General features: G+C 43.7%; 1 protein-coding gene across 1 annotated transcript; it reads right to left on the bottom strand.

The window, feature by feature from the left end:
- Positions 1 to 6,110: 6,110 nt before the first annotated feature.
- On the bottom strand, positions 6,111 to 8,761 carry KCNF1 (potassium voltage-gated channel modifier subfamily F member 1). The gene has a single exon (XM_080587339.1). It carries the CDS (start codon positions 7,938 to 7,940, stop codon positions 6,477 to 6,479), a length of 1,464 nt encoding a protein of 487 aa, XP_080443465.1. The 5' UTR covers positions 7,941 to 8,761; the 3' UTR covers positions 6,111 to 6,476.
- Positions 8,762 to 20,135: the final 11,374 nt, after the last annotated feature.

Here is a 20,135-nt window from a genome sequence, read left to right as displayed (position 1 = left end):
CAAAAAAATTAACATTGACCAGCAGTTCCTTCATATTCTAGGTATTGTGAAAAATTATTGCACCTTGCACATTACTATGCTAGTAAGAGTGCAAAAAGCTGACTTTGTAATAGTGGTAGCTGTAACACAGCGGAAACATTGTTTGGGATCGGTGGAGTGCATCTGAGTGATGAGGAATTTCCCCCTAATGCTGCTACAGCAACTGATGCTGCAGTTTGTCTCCTGCATAGCAAAGCAGGTGCAGCCTGCCAGAATGTTTTCTAAAACTTCTCTTTGCAGTGACAACCAGTTTGCTGCTTTCCTCCAGCGGCTGCTGGTCTGACTTTCCACAAATCTGTGAGCTCTAACACAGAACTTGTGAACTCTGGCACAGGCTCTGACGAATACAGATTTTATTTTTTTAAGATATTACCTGCTACAGAGTGTACAGGTTAGCACTTTACAGAATAGAAAATCACTACATTTCATGTTTAAACCCCCTCAAAAAATAAAAATAAAATAAAAAGAATAACAAAGCACTAGCGTCAGTTTTCATTCGTATGATTCTCATTTCCATTGAAATCAGTCAAGTGATGCACTGAAAATAACTATTTCTGTAGTCGTATACAACGTAGCTTTCAGTCTTCCTTTTCATTTTGAGATGTAATGTTTAAAGACAGTCTTCTACTTAGATTCCTTTTAAGATTTTCCTTCCTTTCTGTACCTATTATACGTCTTTAACTGACCAGAATGATTTAGCAGTACTTGACTCTCAGCATGTTAAATAGATATTCAAGGCTCCCCTTACATGGGAAGACAAAAGGCAGCTTTAAGGCACTGGCAGCTTTCTCATCTACATATGAAAGCAACCGAAAAGAAACAATTACATGGCACAGCTTCTCCTGGAGCTCTCAGACCTTTCCATCATCTTCATTTTCCTCTTAGCAATTTACGTGAGCATGCCTTGTGCATTAGCCTGGCTTGCTCCTCTGCACCGTTCCCCCTCTGACCCTCCTAAGGCAGGCAGAGCTGCCACTGAATCCAAGCCTAATATGGATAATTGCAGGAAGAGAAAACAACTTCTGCTTTAGTGAGGAATATCTACATCTGGAGCAAGTGCATTAAATACACGTAGTACTGAGTCTACACTCACACTATTTTTCCATTGCTGAAACTTTTGGTGAAGTCTGATCTGCCCCAGTCAGTACAGAAGTTATTCCTCACGTTGCTACTTGAAAAAATAGGCAGCCAGATCCTCAGAAACTTGGTCGGGCAGCAAGTGTGCTCTCACGTGCTGGTGCCCAGCATTCAGCGTGAAATATTGGGGTTTGCCAGGGGACACAGCGCTGGTGGTTGTGTTGGCGGGGCGGAGGGAGGAGGCACTTCTCCCAGCATAATTTACAGGGAACGCTGCTCCATTTGTTACAGCACATCTGGCAGTGCAGGTGTGGCTGAAAGAGGGTTGTGGGGTTGTTTTTTGTGTCTTCCAATATGGCTAATTGCTTTTGCGTAGCTCCAAACCCTTACTTTTATGGACATCTGCCTGCTCTGTTTCACCACCTGTTTGCTATTCTTTCCCACAGCCTTGGGTGAGTTATTCAGGTTATTTATTTGAAATTAAAATGTCTCACAACAAACCTCCTCCTGAAATATCTGTATAGATTGAGAGAATGCATGAGCCTGGAAACAAGATGGTTTTGGTCCTTCCTTTTATGTTTGTGGGTTTTTTTGTTTTTTTTTTTTTTTTTTTTTTGTCAGGTAGACTCAAACATCACACGAGAAATAATGCTGTGTGTCAGTAGTCACTGCAGCCTTCTCCCACACATCTGAAAGCAATTTCCACTCCATTAAGCTCTGCCCTTTGTGGTGTCCAGGTAGCTGGAAATAAGCTTCATTTCACCTACAGCCTTAGCAGTTGCCACCGATCTGCCCCTGCTTGGCTTATTAAATTAGGGCTATCGAATCAGATTCTGCTGGCAGCTCTTCTGTGTCGACTCTGGACTAATCCCAAACCTACAGCTGAAGTTAGTGTTAGGAACTAAAAGTGGATCCTTCGGGATTTCAGCTGTACCCTGTAGGCTGTATTAAAGGTTCAGAGCTCTCTAGAAGGATGGCTGCACAGGGCAGATGTCCTGCAGGGCAACTTCTCAGGAGGATGGCTTGGCCTGCTCACCGCTGTCTGAAATTCCCTGCACGGTGAGCCATGGAGCTTCTGTATGAGAAGGGGACTGATCTCAATTACAAATATAGTAGCTCTGCTTTCTCGCAATATTTTTGCTCCATGGGTTTTTTGGAGGGTTACATTTTATTCCAGATCTCCCAATTTCTTATGGGAAGTGGAGCCCATTTCCTTTGCACACTTGGGAATGCAAAGATGAGGGCAGCAGGGACAGCAGCAAGGATACAGGGGATTCAGGGAGACTTTTCTGCACTTAGGGCTGTCCCAGTCCCTGTACCCAAACTGAGGGGATGAAATCCCAGGGGCAGGGCTTGCCCTGAAGGATGGATGTGCTGCAGAGCTGCCCTGCGTGCACGCACATGGGGAAGCACAGTGCAGGGGCTGCTGCTGCTGCTCCTATGGGCCTGAAAAGGGGAAGGAAAGCAGCTCTGTAACAGGCCAGCACCCAGTTTCCCACTGAAACTGGTGCATAAATTCAGGCTGGCTCAGTCAGGGCCTTTACCAGCTCTATTTACTTGTAATTAAGCCATCTGCAGGCGGTGGTGGTGACTCCCATGGGTAGGCAGCACCAGTGGGGAATTTGCTCTGCCCTGGGGTGCTACTAATAGGGCAGTTTTTAAAGCAAAGAGGAATTAGACCCTCGGTCTAAGCAACCCCTTGGGAACCAGAGCCTTGCAGTGTTTTGCATCATTTAACAGGGCAACTTGTCCATAAAGCATTTGGGAAAAGCCAAACCTGGGAAAGCAGCTGGTGGACGGGCCTCGTGCAGCCTCTGCCCACCTCACCCACAGGGAAGGGGCCTCCTGCACCAAGCATGATGCAGTTTTCCCCTTGAAAATACTTAGGACTCGTGCTAGTTTTGCACTTGAAAGCATCGTATGTCTAAGAGCCAGGGGACCCTGACTCATCCAGAGCCTTTGGATGGTACCGGGGGCAGTACAAACACTTGCCATGACCCCATCCCAAGCCTTCCAGTCTTTTAAATCCTGTTTTTTTTTTCAGATTAACTGGTAATAAAGGGAGAGCAGCCCTGCTGGGTGATGCAGATTATTGAAAACGATGTGAAAACAGATGTCCTCTATCTCACTCCGTCCTGTGGGGCAGAGCCTGGCCTCCGGCCCCAGTTCCAAAGCCAGTGCTTTATGGTAGCTTCTTGGTCTACAAGAGGCATGTCCCCTGTGTCCCCAGAAAGCCTCTGGCTGTCTTCCATCAGGGTACAGCTGCGTTAGAAACCCTGTGCACCCGTAGTCCCCCTGTGTGCTGCCAGCCTGCCCTGTTCCCCACTGCCTGAATCTCCCCAGGGGCTCCTGCAGCATGGATAAAGCAAACAGGCACGGATCTCTGCTGCTTACCCACACATATATATAAAACATGTATATGTTTTACCAAAACACACCTTGCACACAAAAAATCCCACAAATACAGCCCCCCGTGCAGCAGACTGCATGGAGCCTGGCCTGGGACCTGCCTGGGCATGAGTGGCACCAAGGTCACCCCAAAGCTTTTCCCGTGCTTAAACAGACTCATGTGCTCAAAGGCATAGCTTATTGGAGAAATTTGGCACTAAGGTTATTTCTGATAAAAGAAGTTCATTTCTTATTTAACATCGCATTAAATATATTGCCAAGCACAACAGTGAGGATTTAGTAGCTGCAGTGCTAAACATATTACTTAGCATTTATATAGTGCTTTCCTCACTCAGGAAAGCACTTTTGCTAACTTAATTCACTCCCAGCCATCCTCTGCATGTCATGAGAGAAGTCAGAAAGATTTAATATCCCCATGACAAATGAGGCATGTGGCTGGGGCTGGCACTGCTCCATTACTTTTCCTCTTCTCCCAACCTTAACACCCTTCCCACGAGTTGATTTTTGGTGGCTGCGGACCACACTCGTGTCCTGGAAGTCCCCGGGAGAGTGAGGGGCAAGATCGTGCCCTTCTGGTGAGAGCCAGCTATGGTCCTGGCTGGGCAGCCAGGAGACTGGTGGCAAGCCAGAAACAAGTCCCAGCTGACCAGAAGGATTCAGAGCAGGTCTAGAGGCTGAGAGCTGGGACAGGGGGGTGAAGGGGTGCTTGGGCACTTGGTTGGGTTGGGTTGTTGGTCAAGAGAACCTGGGACAAAGGTTGATGTAGGATTCTGGTACAGAAAGGGTTATTTTGAATTGTATCTCTTGGTGGGGGGATTTAAGACAGGCTATGATGAAGGGGTTGGGGAAGGGGATGGTAGGTCTGGCACAGGGATACAGAGGAGGTGTCCATGCAGGTGAGCATCTCAGGGTGTGAGGGGCAGCACTGGGCATGGACTTCAGCCTGGGAGATGCCAGGGGACATTTCCATGGCAGGAGACCTGCACTCCTGGCCCCACACCCAACTGCCTTCCCAGTAGGACACGTCTATTCCCACTGCTCTGCCCCCTCCTTGCTTTTGCTGCGAGAGATATGGCATCCCCAGAGCTACCCAAAGAGTGCCTTTCAGCTCTGCATAATCCCCCTGTAATCACAGAAGGGAAAACAAAGCCAGCTTCAAAACTCAAGCTTGAAATTGCCCTATAATCAGGAGCGGTTTGGAAGCAAGGGCATGGGAGGGAAAGAGCCTCAGGGGCCCTGCCTCTGCTGCGGAGGGGTGGTGGAGGTGGTTGAGGAGAGCCAGAGGCTCTCTGTGCACTCTGCATAGACCATCAATTCCCCTCACACCCATGGTGCCACTGGAAAGGATATCCATGGCCAGCGGACATGTGCCTCTCTGCTAGAGCCCAGGGGTGAGCAAGGTGCCAGCAGAGAGTACAGAGCCCACCCTGCATCTCTGCTCCTCTCTTGCTGCAGGGGAGAGGTGCCACAGCCCCATCACTTGCCCAAGTCCCTGGAAAAAGAGTCCCAAGGACCTGCCTGGAGGTCTCAGGCATGATCTGCTCAGGTCATGCTGTATTCCACCTGGACAAGGGGCTGCTTGGCACAACAGGGGACAAATAAGGACAGCCTCCTTAGTCCTTTTATCATCTGGGATCCTACTTTTAATGTACATAAATGCATCTGTGTGCCAGATCTCCTCTCCTGATTAAGCCGGTGCAACTCCTAGTTTCAATGCATTTCTCCTGTCGAAAGCCGACCCATTTATTGCACTCATTACTCAAGCCAAATGAAGGCACATGTGGAAACCGCTTGCTTTTGGAATGGGTAGTAGTTATGCACCAGTGTTGATCAATATTCTGATTAATAAGGCAGTGATTAGTTAGTGCAATTACCTCTGTAAACTAACATTCACAGAACCATACAGTTATTGTAGGGGTGGAACGTGCTGAGTTATGTGTGTGTCTTTTGTTTTTAGTGCCTTTTTTTTTAATAACTTAGTAATATGCTCATTTGGACAGATACTTTTAGCATAAATCAGCTGGAGACGATACTACTTCTACTGAAACTATCTCTACACTTACTTTCAAAGAGCTAAACTTTCCTGTTTAGAAGTACCTCAACTTAACTCCCCTATAAACTTCTCTTACTTTAATAGTGAAGTAAAAATATTACAAATTAACTTACAGTTTTGAAACTTACCTGAGTATAAAGCCTTCCTGAAAGATCCTTGCAACCATAAATCATGATGTTGTATTTAAGCTAGAACAAACATTTATTTCTTTTCCTTCTTAAAGTACATGGATTCTGGTTTACATCATTGCCAAAAAAAAAAATAGCTTTGGGTACTGTTTACTTTTTTTTTTCTAGAAACAGGAACACATCCAAAAAGTCAACCCTAAGGTACATTTTACAAAAATGAAATGATGCATTACCTGTTTTATTCTGCACATGGCATACGCTCATGCTTTCAATATCTCTAGGCTGAAACTGCTTGTAACATTTTGCTATAAACCTGAATCTATTATGGGTGAGAGATTGCTTTAATTTCTTAGGGAATGGATTTCCTAGCTGCAAAGGCATTGAACACAGCCCGGAAGACATGCTCGGTGCGATGTTGTTCTTTATTGTTATAGGTACAGAGTTCTGGTTTGGCAATGCTGCACATTCAGATCACTGAACATTTACCGGCCAGGAAGGACTTTTCAGTCTCTAAAATGGTTACAAATGGTTTTTGTCAGAATGCATTTATCATAAAGCAGCCTGATTCCAATGGAGTCCTACTATTTTATTTGGGGTAATAACAGCAAAGTCTTACCAACTGCTGATGGAGGTACCAGGGTTAATTTGCGTTCACATTGGAAAAGCAAAGCAGTGCTCCCTCCCAACTCTGACAGATCCCTCGCGTCCTTTCCGTAGCTGATCGTTAGGTTGTCCCCGTCCAGAGCTTAGCGCTGACAGCAGCTCACAGTTTATTTGCAGCTTTGAAGCCTGGTCCTATAGTGTTTCTCTTCTGACAGGAGATGAATAAAGGTGTCACTGTGGGAGACTTTTAGCCTGCTGCTATAAAAAGGACCCTCCTTGCCCTCCCTCACAAGACCTTCAAATTCGCTTTTGGAGCTTGCGGCTTTCCCCTCGGCCGAGTTTAGCTCCATCAGCTCCAATTCGTGCTTGGCAGCTGTTTCTAAAACCCTCTGTTTGTTGTAATACCTGACAAAGTTGTTAATGATGGGGTGGATGGGAAGGGCAATGGCTATCACCCCGCAAAGAAAACTGATGGCAGCATTCAGTTTCCCTAGTGTTGTTTTAGGGTATATGTCTCCATACCCAACTGTGGTCATGGTAATGATTGCCCACCAAAATGACTGAGGGATGCTTTTAAATAAGGTTTCAGGGTGACTTTGCTCCATGGTATAACCCAGGGCAGAAAAGACAAAGATCCCAACAGCTAGGTACATGAGGAGCAGTCCTAGCTCCTTAAAGCTGCGTTTCAGAGCATAGGTTAGAGTCTGGAGCCCCGAGGAGTGCCGTGCAAGCTTGAAAATCCTCGCAATCCTCATGATGCGCAGCGCCTGGACAGCCTGCTGGACGTTGCTCAGCTCCATCAGCTTGGCTCCCAGGTGGGTCAAGGTGAGGCTGACATAGAAAGGGAGTATCGCCAGCACATCGACTATGTTCATGAAAGACAGAGCGAAATGGAGTTTATTTGGCGAGGAGATGAGCCTCAGCACGTACTCCATGGTAAACCAGCCTATACAGGCTGTCTCTATGCTGTCCAGGGTCGGGTGCTCCACGCGATTCCCCTCTGCATCTGTGACCTGCATGTCTGGGATGGTCCCCACACACATCACAACAGAGGAGATCAAAATAAACAGAAAGGACAGAACGGCAATCACTCGAGCCGGGTAGGACGATTCTGGCTTCTCCAAGAATTTCCAGATGTATTTTTGACATCTTTTCCAGCGACTTTCGGAGGCATCTACTCCCAAGTCATCCAGAATCAGTTGCACTCTTCGGGCTATTTCCTCCAGTTCCTCCTTTTTTTCACTCAGATGGGTTTTGCAGCAGTCATCCAAAAATTTAAGATCCACTTTCCAAAATTCCATCTCGTTCTTGAAGCAGATGGGGCATATTCCTTTCTTCATGTGAATTTCCCCAAAGTAGTACACGTCGATAATGCATTTGAAAGCATCTGGATCTCTGTCAAAGTAAAACTCCCTCTTTCCGGGATCGTAGTCATCGCAGAGGGAGAATATGCTATCGTATCCCCCCGATAAGCAGTTGATCAGCTCTGCCAGCCGCGTTTCTGGGTACTGGTTCAGGTTATCTCCGTAGAACACCTGCCTCACCCCACCGACATTGACTACAATCTCCGTCTCTTCATTCCTTTCTGAGACATCAGTGTCCACATCTGGAAACCGAGAGTCACCTGCCATTTTAATTGTATTGGATTTTTATCTTATTTTTAGCCCGCTGTTTGGTTTCAAAGCTTTGTGGGTTTAATTTCTCATGAAAGCAGATCGGCACCAGGTCAGCTCTGTTGCAAACGTTACCAGGCTGACCTGGAGTCGTGGTGGGAAAGGCTACAGAAACAAACCTGCGGTCACGAAAGCCTGGTGAGGTATGCAACAAGCTGCAGTGAAAAGACAAGTCATCGGGCTGCCGTGCCTGAAAGCAGGAGGTTAGAAAGCTCCAGCAGATTTGAAAGAGAAGAAACCATTCAGCAAAACTCACCCCTCTGCTCAGTGCTCGAGAGTCTTTTCAGGTCCCATTCTCTCTCTAAAGTGCTATTTATTCACAGGTTGGAAGTCACGGCCGAGAAATAAATCCTGTGCTCTGATTAATGCAAAGTGACTGACAGTTCTCGGGGAGACCATCGGCGGGGTGAGCCCACAGAAAACTGTTGCTGGTTCCCTCTTCGGTGCCACAGACTTCCCTAGAAAGCTGCTTTTTAATTGGGTTCTCTCTTTCCGCTCTCTTTTTACTTTAGGGTCTTCCAGAGTTTGTCTGCTGACTCTCGCACCCGGTCGGTGCAAGTGTGCAGAGGAGAAACTTGGGCTTGTTTTCCCGTTGCTGTTTCCCAACACAATAGGGCTGCGAGCTCCTTTCCCAACCCTACCCTCTTCTGGCCAAACCCAGCAAAGCACCAGCTGCACACAAAGCACAGCTCGGCTATTTATAAGCCTGCCCGGCTGTAAAACGAGGTGCTTCTAAGCTGTCGTGCACTTGAACGATTTTGTATAAATGTGTTTGTTTGTTTGTTTGTTTGTTGTTGTTGTTGTTTTTGTTTGTTTGTTTTTTTTAGAAATCAAACACAAAGCATGAGGATCTCTAAGTAATTGAGAGCCGTGGTGCAGCACTTCTGCGGGAAGACAATTTCTTCTGATGGCACAAGTCAGAGAAAAAAAAAAATATGGTGTTTTGGAACAAATACAAAGCATAAATCTTGCTCTCAGAGGAACTCGTGCAAGTCTAGAGTAATTCCCTGTCAGGACACTGAGATACTGTAGGTTTGTAACCATGCCACTGAGAACCGAACAGGGACCGTGAAGTTTTCACTGCAGCGACAGGGCAAAACTTTCTGTGCATGCTGTGCACTTTTCCTGAAGGTCCGTGTCCTCGTTTTAAGCTGTGTTTTCTGGATCTGCGGTCAACTGACCCCGAGGAGTGTCTGAGTGCTTTACGATCGCTGTGATGGCTTCTCGGTGAATGCTGCTTACCAGGAATAGTGCTCTGCACCTTGTACAGCACGTAACAAACAGGAGTGAAAGAGCAAGCACTCCCCTTTCCTTTTGCTTTCTCCAAATTCACAATCTGATGGACACGTGCTCCCTGGACCCCGACGTGCAGGTAGGCCCATCACCATGCTCTTGTCTTTGCTTTTATTGTCCTTAAATCTGATTGTCCTTTCATTTTAGTGAGTTCGGAGGACTCTGATCCTGCAAACCCCACAGGTGATTAGTGAACTGCTTCTGGCCACAGCAGAGTGGTCAGCTTCAGTAGGTTTTGGCCTTTGCCCATTTACTGGCCTCTGAAAAGCTCGTAAGTGGAGGGGAATAGCAAGGTGCCAACCCAAGTGACAGTTTTGCTCCTCTAGGCTTGTGTCCATAGAAAGGTGGTAGCTGTGATGTACCCACCGTCATCGTGCCACCCAGCGAGGGGAACCCTGGGGGGCACCCTGTGCCCTGTTTCAGGTTGGAAATGAGGAGACATTTCTTCTCAGAAAGAGCAGTCAGGCGTTGGAATGGGTTGCCTAGGGAGGTGGTGGAGTCACCGCCCCTGGGGGCGTTCAAGGAAAGGCTGGACGTGGTGCTTAGGGACATGGTTTAGTGGGTGATGTTGGTAGCAGGGTGATGGTTGGACCAGATGATCTTGGAGGTCTTTTCCAACCTTAATGATTCTGTGATTTCCACTTGTGGGGGATTGATGAGAGTCATGTGCTGGACCTCATCCTGGCATGGAGCATGCACGTAGCCCCGAGGGCCTTACGGCACCCTGGAGACAGTTCAGGCTCTGGGAGACACACAGGCAAAGCACTGGCCCAGCCCCTTCCAGACCTTGCAGTGACCTTCCTCGTCCCTGAGCTCTCGCAGGAGGGAGGAGAGTGAAAACATGCGAAGGCAGAGGTGAATTCAGGAAACCTGTGAAATACAGGAGCAAAGTCCTTTCTCACTGTCTGTCACACATCCGTGCACCAATTTATAGAGCAAAACCTGAAGCCCAGGGGAAGTGCATTCTTGCTGCTCTGTTACAGCCACACAGTAAATGTAACACCCAGTCACCCAGTGAGGGTGTGCATGAACTACAGCTCCGTCATCTTCTTCAAATGCCTGGGCTATGTCATTCATATCCATGCTGCAGATTAGCACAGAGGACAAGGAACAGTAAGAGCAGAGGCTGGATGCCTTATTCAAGTGACAGTCCCAGGAAAACACCTACCAGCCTGCACCTGAGCCACATTTCTTAGTCCTTGGAGGTCTGTGCCACCTCTGGTGCTCCTGACAGTATGACAATGTAGAAATAACATGAGGTGTAACTTGATTTTTTTTTTTCAGGCTCATATATGTTTACTGAGACTTTCAAGCTTCTTGGGCCAAGAGAAATACCTAGCAGATCTGGAAAAAAATAAAATAAACAAATAAAAAAACTATTTATGGGCTCAGCAGTAAATATTTACCCAGCTAATCATACACTGGAATGGGATTTCCTTGCCCACTACCATGAACGGTTTAGCTAGATTTTAGCACGATACATTTTAAGATGACAATAGCAGTGACATGCTTGCCCAGGGGAATATGTGGATGAGGTTCCTGGCTACCAGCTCTTTCAAAATAAAGCTAAGATTTGGGATAGTTAGCTTTAAAATGTTGTCAGGCTGCATCAGTGTATGGAAACAGGCTCTTTAGGCTCTCAGCCTCAGATCTGACTGCCTCAGACACCTACTCTATGCGATCAGTGATTCATAACAGTGATCTTCTGGCTATTCTCCAGGTAGCAAGAACAAGTCAGGGTACAGTCCAGCATGACTGCCCCGGAAAGCACCACCTTCACTTCCAAAAAGTCTTCCCACCACCAGTGTAATTTTACAGAACAAACACCTACAAAATACTTGTGCAGGATTAGCACGCACATTGTTCAGCTTGAAAGGTGAAATCAGCTCCTCTCAAATGATAAATCTCAGCACATTCTTGAAAGGTTGGAAAGAAACTATTTTTGAAATGCCAGATCAGTCCTTATAAAGACTTTACTTATGCGGCTGCTAAAATCCTTGTGCTTTATTCTCCCTTGTCTTGCACCTTTTCAGAGCTCTTTACACCTTTCGGCATTACTGTCAAGCTTTAGCGATCTGGTTGCATTTTAAAATGATCCAAAGAGAGGGTCAGGAAAAATCATAATGAATTAAGATTTTGTTTTCGTAGCTGAAAAGAGCAAAACAAGCTTACTTGACAAATGTTTTTTATCAGATTTATCGCACAGCAGCAAACAACAACTGAATGAATGACTTGCAGTAAAAAAATTCTTTCACTAATTTAATTCATTTTTTTTATCTGTGAAAATAGAGCTTCTCTGATCTAATAATTTCAGTAGATAATTAATGCCCTGCAACTCATTTAGGAGCAGTTTACTTCAAGTATTAGGGCTTCAAAATCCAAATTCTGCTGATTTATTGGGATTGGACAAACAGGTCAAGCCATGCTCCACCTCTGCTGGAAGCAATGAGAGCTGGGAACTGAATTTCTACAGGCCAGATGAGAAACAAGGGAGTGGCTCCTTTCAACATCGTTTTCTTGTCTCAGAACAACCTGTGCAGATGTGCTAAGTTTTGGCAGTGGTTCTGACTCGTTCCTTCAGGGAGAAGGAGGATGCTCGGCTGGACCTCAAAACCTGCAGCCTGAGGGAAGGGCTCAGGAGAGCAACATCCTGGATTGCTGGGTTCTCCTGGAGGGCTTGGGCCCCCAGGGACCTTGTTCCACAAGGTGTAGGAGAAGCTCTGATACAGCTCCCCGGCAGCACCAGGTCCTTCATCCAGTTAGGGCCTCCACAGCTGGGCTTTGGGCCAGTCTTGGAAGAGGGCTTACTCGTCTTGTGGTTTGGTCTAGCTCATTCTGTGATCCCAAAGCCCAGATGGATGATGCACCCAGCTGCTCCTCCGTGGAGCTACGGGCAGTACCAGTGAGTGAAGGGGAGCCAGTGGGTGAGAAGCCAGCCCTGGGGAGATAAGGTCAGAGTCCGTGTGGAGAGGTGAGCTCAGTCACCTGCTGCCACTGGGCACCTTCTTTTCTGGTACTATGATTTCCAAGCCAGACACAGTCGTGTGGCCTTCAGAGACTGCAGAACTCACGGCAGGTTTGGGATGATCATGGTTCCTACTCTATATAATTTCCATCTACTCAGTATAACCCCTTCCTACTCAATATAACCACACACTTCTGCTTCATCATGTATGTTTTTCAAAAAACACCCACAAGACTGGAACTGTGGTGGATCCCGCAAGAGACCTCAACACCTAAAACACAACTTATTTTCAGGTAGAATCATAGAATAATTTAGGTTGGAAAAGACAATTAAGATCATCAAGTCCAACTATCCACCTAACACAACAAATCCACTGCTAAACCATGTCCCTAAGCACCACATCTACCTTTCTTAAATATCTTCATGGATGGCTAGTCCACCACCTCCCTGGGCAGCTTATTCCAATGCCTAGCCAACCTTTCCATGAATAAATTCTTACTGATATCCAACCTAAATAGAAAGATGCAAACCACGGGAAGCTGCTCAAGACAAGTGCATGTCATGAAAATACCATAGAAAAGTCAATCAGAGACCAAAAGAACAAAGAATGGAAATATCTTAGTCTTCCTTCTTTCCTTGGGGTATTCTGGGGATAAATATTGCAGCTGCACAGACACTGCTTTGATGGCAGATAGCACAAGGTTCTGTGTAGGGGAAGCACCATATAATTACTTCACACCAATTACCAGAAACGAGAGGCAGATAATCCAGAAAAAAAAGGATCAATGAGCAATATCTTCTTGGGCTTCAGAAAGAACAGATCATCCAGAGCAGCTACTCTGATCCCTGTATTACAGCTGGCTTTAATAAGAGGAGCTTGAAAGACTGCTTTCAAAATTCTTCAGGGTTTCCAAATCTAAGACGGCTTCTAGCAGTTAGCAAAAAAACTCTCAGACACCACTGACCATCCAGCATGTTCTCTTTGGAAAATGAATCCAGCTAATGCAATGTGCTGTTTTATTGTTTGTAGCCCACTATAACAAATCCATTTTCAAATCATATCTTCTTTTATCCTTACAGATTGCTCTGCGAAAGAGCCGGCCATTTTAGCTCTCTATGAGAAAAAGTCGTGTGGCCTTCCCTTTCACCCAGGGCCATTCCCACAACACCAGAGCCCAACCCCATACAAGTACCCACCACATCTGAAGGACAACAGTGCATGACTTGCTTTCATGGATGGTAGCACCATGGTGCGTGTGGGAGAGGTGTCTTGTGGGCACACTCTAACAGGAAACCCTCCTGACCACTTGTGGTCTTGTGTGTGTGTATATAGCCACAGCCTAATGGAGGGAGCCTGAGCCTCAGCATGAAACACATCCATCACCAGCAGATATTTCTGTTAATGGGTGAGTCTTTCCGATCCCTTGATAAGGGAAAAGAAGGGCTCCATCAAATGCAAAGCAAGTGAAAAAAAATGTACATTTTTTAGTACACCTAAAATGTATCTTTCAGGTTGATATGTCAAAAGCAAGAGATTATGAACCGTCTGAACTGAGATGGGTATTTCAGAATAACTTCACCTTATGCATCTGGCTTTATGTGTCCTTGTCTCTGGCACATTCACATATTTTTCCATGACTATTACTTCAGATCCAACAAGTCCTTTCCTAGTTTCTTCTCCCTTCTCTTAGGTACACTGGTTCTTTTTCAAGTACAAAATTTATACATACCCAGCCAATTTGTTCTAGCAGATCTTTTAATTAATTCCTTATTAAAAGATGGGTAATAGCTTGCTGTAAATTTTAATTGGCCTTGCTTTCCATTTGACTTTAATGAGTCTATTTTTGCATACAATTAAACCTGCTTTAAGCGACCACTCAGGGGACAAGCTAAATCTCTGACTTAATGTAAATGGCTTTAAATAAATACGATGCAGCCTCCACTGCAAGAACCTAACAGCTGCGTTCAAATTAAGCATATTGGTGAATCTTGAATAGGATGAGAACTGGAGGGGCTGTAAAACTTTTAAAGACCATGTCTTGTTTTCAGTCACCATGCTTTAAGGAAGGACTGAAAGTCTGCTTTCTGCTCGTAGATACTGTCATCAAAAGCTCTCAGTTATTATTATATCTCCCTTTGAGTGCTGCATACACACAGAAAAGAGAAAAAGTAGGTGACAAGACTGATCTTACAGCTGCATAGACAATGGCTTAAAAATTAAGAATTACTCAAACTAGAATTTTTCTGGCATTTAGTGTCCAAAAATCGTGTGTGCTCCTGTAATTAGGGGCCACATCATAATGAATATTCACAAGGCCAGTGGATACAACTTGCACGCGTGACCTCAGCTTTGGCATCTTCCAGTTTATGAGTGCTTGGCTCTGCAAATCTGCTGGTGACTTTTATCACGACATGCTGCACAATTTCTCAAAGGACCCGTGTTGTGCTGGTGTTGCTGCTTGCCAGGCTGAGCAAGGGCATCCCGGCCATCCTCAAAGAGATGCAAACGTTACTGGGGCGCATGCAAGACTGCTTTTGGCAGTGGCACTGGGGAAGTGACTGGGCTGGCTTTCCGAAAGGTGCATACTTCCATCACTACTGACTCGGGTAGTTCACAGTATTTGACTCACAGGAAAGACCAGGATTGTGGTGACAAGGAGGGAGGTGGCAACGGGCAGCCTGTTGGCTATGGTTCAGCAGCTAAGATGAGAAGTCATTTTCTAAGTCCTGTTGGGCAAGAGGTTGGGAGGGATCACTGTGCTTCTATTTGAATATGATTGCTTTAAAAAAATCCAACTCCACTGCCTTTTACTGTGTTTGGAGTTTGAACAGTGATTAATAATTCTTTGCCCAAGCTATTGCTCTTAATTCTGCATAAGGAGAGCATGTGTAATGGCTTAGTGTGCACCATTTCACAATAGAGGCTTTTTATATGAACTAATATTTTTATTGTGGGCAATCAGAATAAGGAATATGATCAAATAATTCTCAGTAAACATAATCAAAAGCACTCTGATTTGTGTGCTTAGAAAGCAGGAAAATAGGAAAACATTTTCTAGTGTGAAGAAGCTGTAAAGGAAACAGTAAAAAACAAAACAAACAACAACAACAAAACATGGAAAACATTTCATCAGTGTGCTGTAACAGTAATAAAAAATAAAATACTTTCATTGATCCTAGAAAACATTGCAGCACTGAGGAAAATACAGGTTTCAGAAGAGCCTGCAATTCTCACAGGCTCTTGTGAGTATAGTTATAATTTTCCTTCTTTCAATGAGCACACCGTGTTACAGGACACCAGAAGAGGAAGGTGTATAGGCAGTAGTAGAGGCAGAGTTCACATCTTCACAAATATGAAATTACACTTGCAGTACCCGTGGAGGAGTCCTGTGAACATTTTACTTCATTAAATCCTGCAGGACTGAGAGCTGTTGCAGGATGCCCTGGAGCACTTCACTGATGCTTTCCTGCTGCTGGTGGCACAGTTGTCTGCAGGAGCCCCCCCACCTGCAAGCTCTTCAGGCTTACTCTCTTGGTCAGCAACCAGCACAGAGATGATGCTCGTAGTCCCAGCTGAAGGCAATTTGGGACTGGAGGAGGTGGTGTCACCTCACCAGCTTCCTGCTTGCACAGCTTGTGCTGAGTGGAAGCATTAAAACATGCAAATGTGGGGTGATTAAAGTTGGTTTTTTATCAGTGAACCTTTGCATTGTAGATCACACAAAGAGGAAAATCAAACTTGGTTTCCCGTAGTGCCTAATGACTACTTTGAAAAGCATGGGGGAGCATGTGCTTACACTTGTTGCCTTTGAAAAAGTCCAGATATCTGTGTGAACCTACCCTGGAAAACTGATTTCAGCGTCTCCATTTTCCCTCGTGTTCTTTAGCTTTACTGAACAAAACAGTTTGCTGAATTCAAGTGGAATTTACAAGGAATTTTAAGTCAATCAGAACTACATTTTCTGAAGGACAAATGGTGTGTTAGAAATAATTTTCTGACCTTACCTTTGATCTACTATTGACCATTGGTCAAGTTGTTTACTTTCTTGCTACTCTCCTTCTGCTGTCTGGCAACACATCGTATTTCTTCACAGCTTGCAAACAAGTCAAATCAAAAAACACTTTTAATTTGGCAAACAGATTACAAATACATTTGTATATTATCTGAATGGCTCTAAAGCCAACCCACGTTTCTAAGTGATTTGTCTAGACAATGGGTGAGTCAAACCTTTTATCCTTTGTTTTACACAATAATCGGTTCTGCTCAGTTAAGATTTCATTTTACTTTACCAAAACTGAATGCCTTTCATTACTATGTGCTGTTTAATTTAACATTGTATTGACATTTTGCATACTAATTCACTTTGCTCAGGGTAGAGTCACAATCCTGCTCGAACAACGCAATGCACACAATGTAAGTTCATTGTATGTGCTCGTAGTGTCCTCAAAGATGAGATTATAGAATTCAAGATATCCTATTCAAAAAAAAAAAAAAAAAGGCTAAGGAGATGAAAGGAAGTTCAGTGATGAATGGAGAGAGCTGCTGCTGAGCCTTCTCTTTATTGCCATTGTGTGACATTTTCAATTGTTCTGTCCGGATGAGTAATGAGGACTTCATCGCTTTTGCTAAGCTTCACTGCGAATTGCTGGTGGTTAATCTCAGGACAGTCAGGGCTCCCAGTCCTGGTGACGGGAACATTTCAACTGCCCTCTGCAGCTGCAGTGAATTCTCTTGGGTGACCTTGAGAAAGGGGTCCCTGCGTATACCAGCAGTGATATGAAATCTTCCCTTAACAGCAAGCATCTCCCATGTGCTCTGGCCTCAGTTTTTTCTCCTCTATTTTTTTTTCAGTAGGCTTCTGTGCACAGTTAGTGAGACAATGAACTAATAGAGCTGAAGACCAATGACCCACCTGATGAGGCTTTCCACAGTTACATTTTGCCACAAATCACTGGGACACATGCCATACATGAACATAAAAATTCCTATCCCAACAGAAAGTTTGTGATTACACTGAACATCATTTCATAGAACCACCCCGGTTGGAAAAGACCTTCAGGATCATCAAGTCCAACCGTCAACTTGACCTACTGAGTCCCATCACTAAACCCTGTGCCACATCCACACGTCTCTTGAATACCTCTGGGGATGGGGACTCCACCACTTCCCTGCACATCCCCTTCCAATGCTTCACCACCCTCTCCATGAAGAAATTCATCCTATTTTTTTTTTCTAAAATTCACCTACATCAGGAGAGAAAGTGTAGTGCCTTCTGCTTGTCAAATCTGAAATGTTAGCCCAATTATGTTAAATACTCCAGTATTTGCCTAATCTTATAAAAAATATCTCAAATCTCTAATCAATTTTGTCAGATTTCCTTTAGTTTGTAATAAACATAGATACAATCATTCAGAGTCAGGTGCTAGTTGCAAACATCCCCATAAACGTGACACGCATGCATAATTATCAGTTCTTACACATCCAAATGGTATGGGAATTAATTACCTACACCTGGAAATGGGCTTTGCAGCTTAAGGATGAGATTTTAAAAGCCAATGGCAATGACTCATCATAGGGATTTTACCTTTTATTCATTTGAAAATATATACAGTAATGTTAGAACCATGAATACCCCAAATAATTTATTGATAATCATTACAGGTCTAGTTTCTTCTCTTATATTGCTCTTTCACTGGTGTACTGAAAGCAAAATCAGGTCTTGCATGTTTTATAATTTTTGCAATAAATTACTGATGTATATGCACAGAGAAATAAATCATTAGATCTCACAGCTGGGGAACTAGGACGCTGCTCCCCATCTTCATGGTCTGCTTGACATTTCTGTTTCAGAGCTTGTGACAAACCATTTAGTAATCAGCCATTTAGCATTTCTTCTTCACTCATCTCTTGAAGTATACATTTTCTTTGTCAGGATTGATTAACATTAATTAATTTTAACTAGACTGGTACAGAAAACTGAATATTTTCTAGGAATTTCTGATATTCTGACATTTCATTGAGATACAAGAGAAAGAAAAAAGGCATGTTAAAAAATCTAAATATAGGACTATCTTTAGGTTAGCAACACTGAAATTTTAGATTATGAAAATATTTATATTCTCTATACTAAATATATCATGCTAATATTGTGTTATAATAAATACAATGCAATTAGTGCAATAGAATTTCTAAATAAAAAGAAATGAAATGACAAATTCAAATTAAACATTTTAGCTACCATGATAAATGTATTATGACACTATGGAAACAGTTTCTTTCCAGATGAGGATATATCTCAATTAAGTGCTTTTACTGCAAATTTTGGCAACTTTCAATTTAACTGAACTGTGTTTTCTAATATCAGCCTCCTCTGTCAAAAAAATTATCAGTTATATTTCCAATGTACAACACAAGTAATTCTAATTCTCATGCCATTCTTTGCTTTTCTTTAGCAGACCCTTCCTCAGAAATTAGAAATGACAGATGGGATTTGTAAGAGAAAAAGATACGTTCTGTACATTCAGCCCAAGGGCGAGAGAAAAAGTCAACATCTTCCACATGGATATTTACTGGCTGTCGTCTTTATTTTCTTTGTAGCCCCTCTCATCTTATTAAACTTGAATCCTCTTCAGTTGCTCCCCATGTGTACATTTTTCTAAAGGAAAGAACGTCCTTAATAAAACCTTTGGGAAGCCCAGGGGTGTAATGAAAGTGCTCTTTATATTGATCAAACAGTAACAAAGCTCATCCGTTCACCATGCGTGGACTGAGATCTCGAAAGCAGCTGGAAGTCTGTAAAACACCATAGAGAATAATTTATTTTGTGTCACTATGTAATGAAAATTAGAAAAGGGATCTTAGAAAAAATCCTTCTGCTCCTACTACAACCAGTTTCTAACCACAGCACTGTAATATTAGTGCCAAAAATTTACAGTATGCACGATACAATGGCAAGCCCAGAGCACAAAAATTGAGATACCTCATACATGACATATCTCTAATATTTTGAAACACCTTGCATGTTCTGTTGTTGTTTGTTTCTTTTGTTTGTTTTGTTTTGTTTTGATTTGATTTGCATGGGGCAGAATTGTCCACCACTTCATATCACTTTAATAGGGTGTGTCAGACATGAGGTGTATTTGAAGCTTCATCTGCATTCATTCCTCAACATACACTTTGACTATTAGCAATGGGAGATCTGAATCCTGCTGTTAATTCCTCCGCTTTTTTTCTTGTCCAAATTTGTCTGTGAAGAAGTTGGCACTTACTGTTTTTTGGACTAAACCCAAACATTTTGTCAAAATAGGATTTTTTTTACAAACATAAGATATGTGATTTTTGCACACATACTGGAAAAAAAATTGTTCTCTAAGTGAGTCATTACTTAAATTACTAATGATCCTGTTAGTAATTCCACAGGAATTCTGTGTTGGGTTAATCACTGATGATACTAAGCTGGCTTTCAAATACTGCCAAAATTTCTAACTCAGTGTTTCAAAAGTCGAGTAAACATTCTGTAGACTGTAAGTACAGAATATAAACATAAACGGGAGTATCAATCAGCCTGACAGCAATTCACCTGGACTTGCTGCATACTTCAAATAACTAAGAAAGTGGCATTCTCTTACGTGTTTACCATAGACTCATGACAAGACTTCTCTCAATATGAACACGGAAAATTATTGCAGCCATTTTGCTTTTTCTCCTGCTCACAAACAGCTTGCAAGGTGATCCTAGTTTCCTTCGAATGTTTTCCTTATCCCTACTTATTATTATTCCAGAAAAGAGCAAGAAGCAACCAAGAATGAATAGCAATAAGGAGCAGAGACAGTATGTTCATATGCTAATGCCTTTTATCCACGTGATTACTTGCAATATTTTTTGCATGAATAAA

Source organism: Anser brachyrhynchus (genome assembly GCF_964034855.1).
Source record: "Anser brachyrhynchus genome assembly, chromosome: 3".
NCBI classification, from domain to species: Eukaryota; Metazoa; Chordata; class Aves; order Anseriformes; family Anatidae; genus Anser; species Anser brachyrhynchus.
This window is presented reverse-complemented; position numbering and strand designations above follow the sequence as displayed.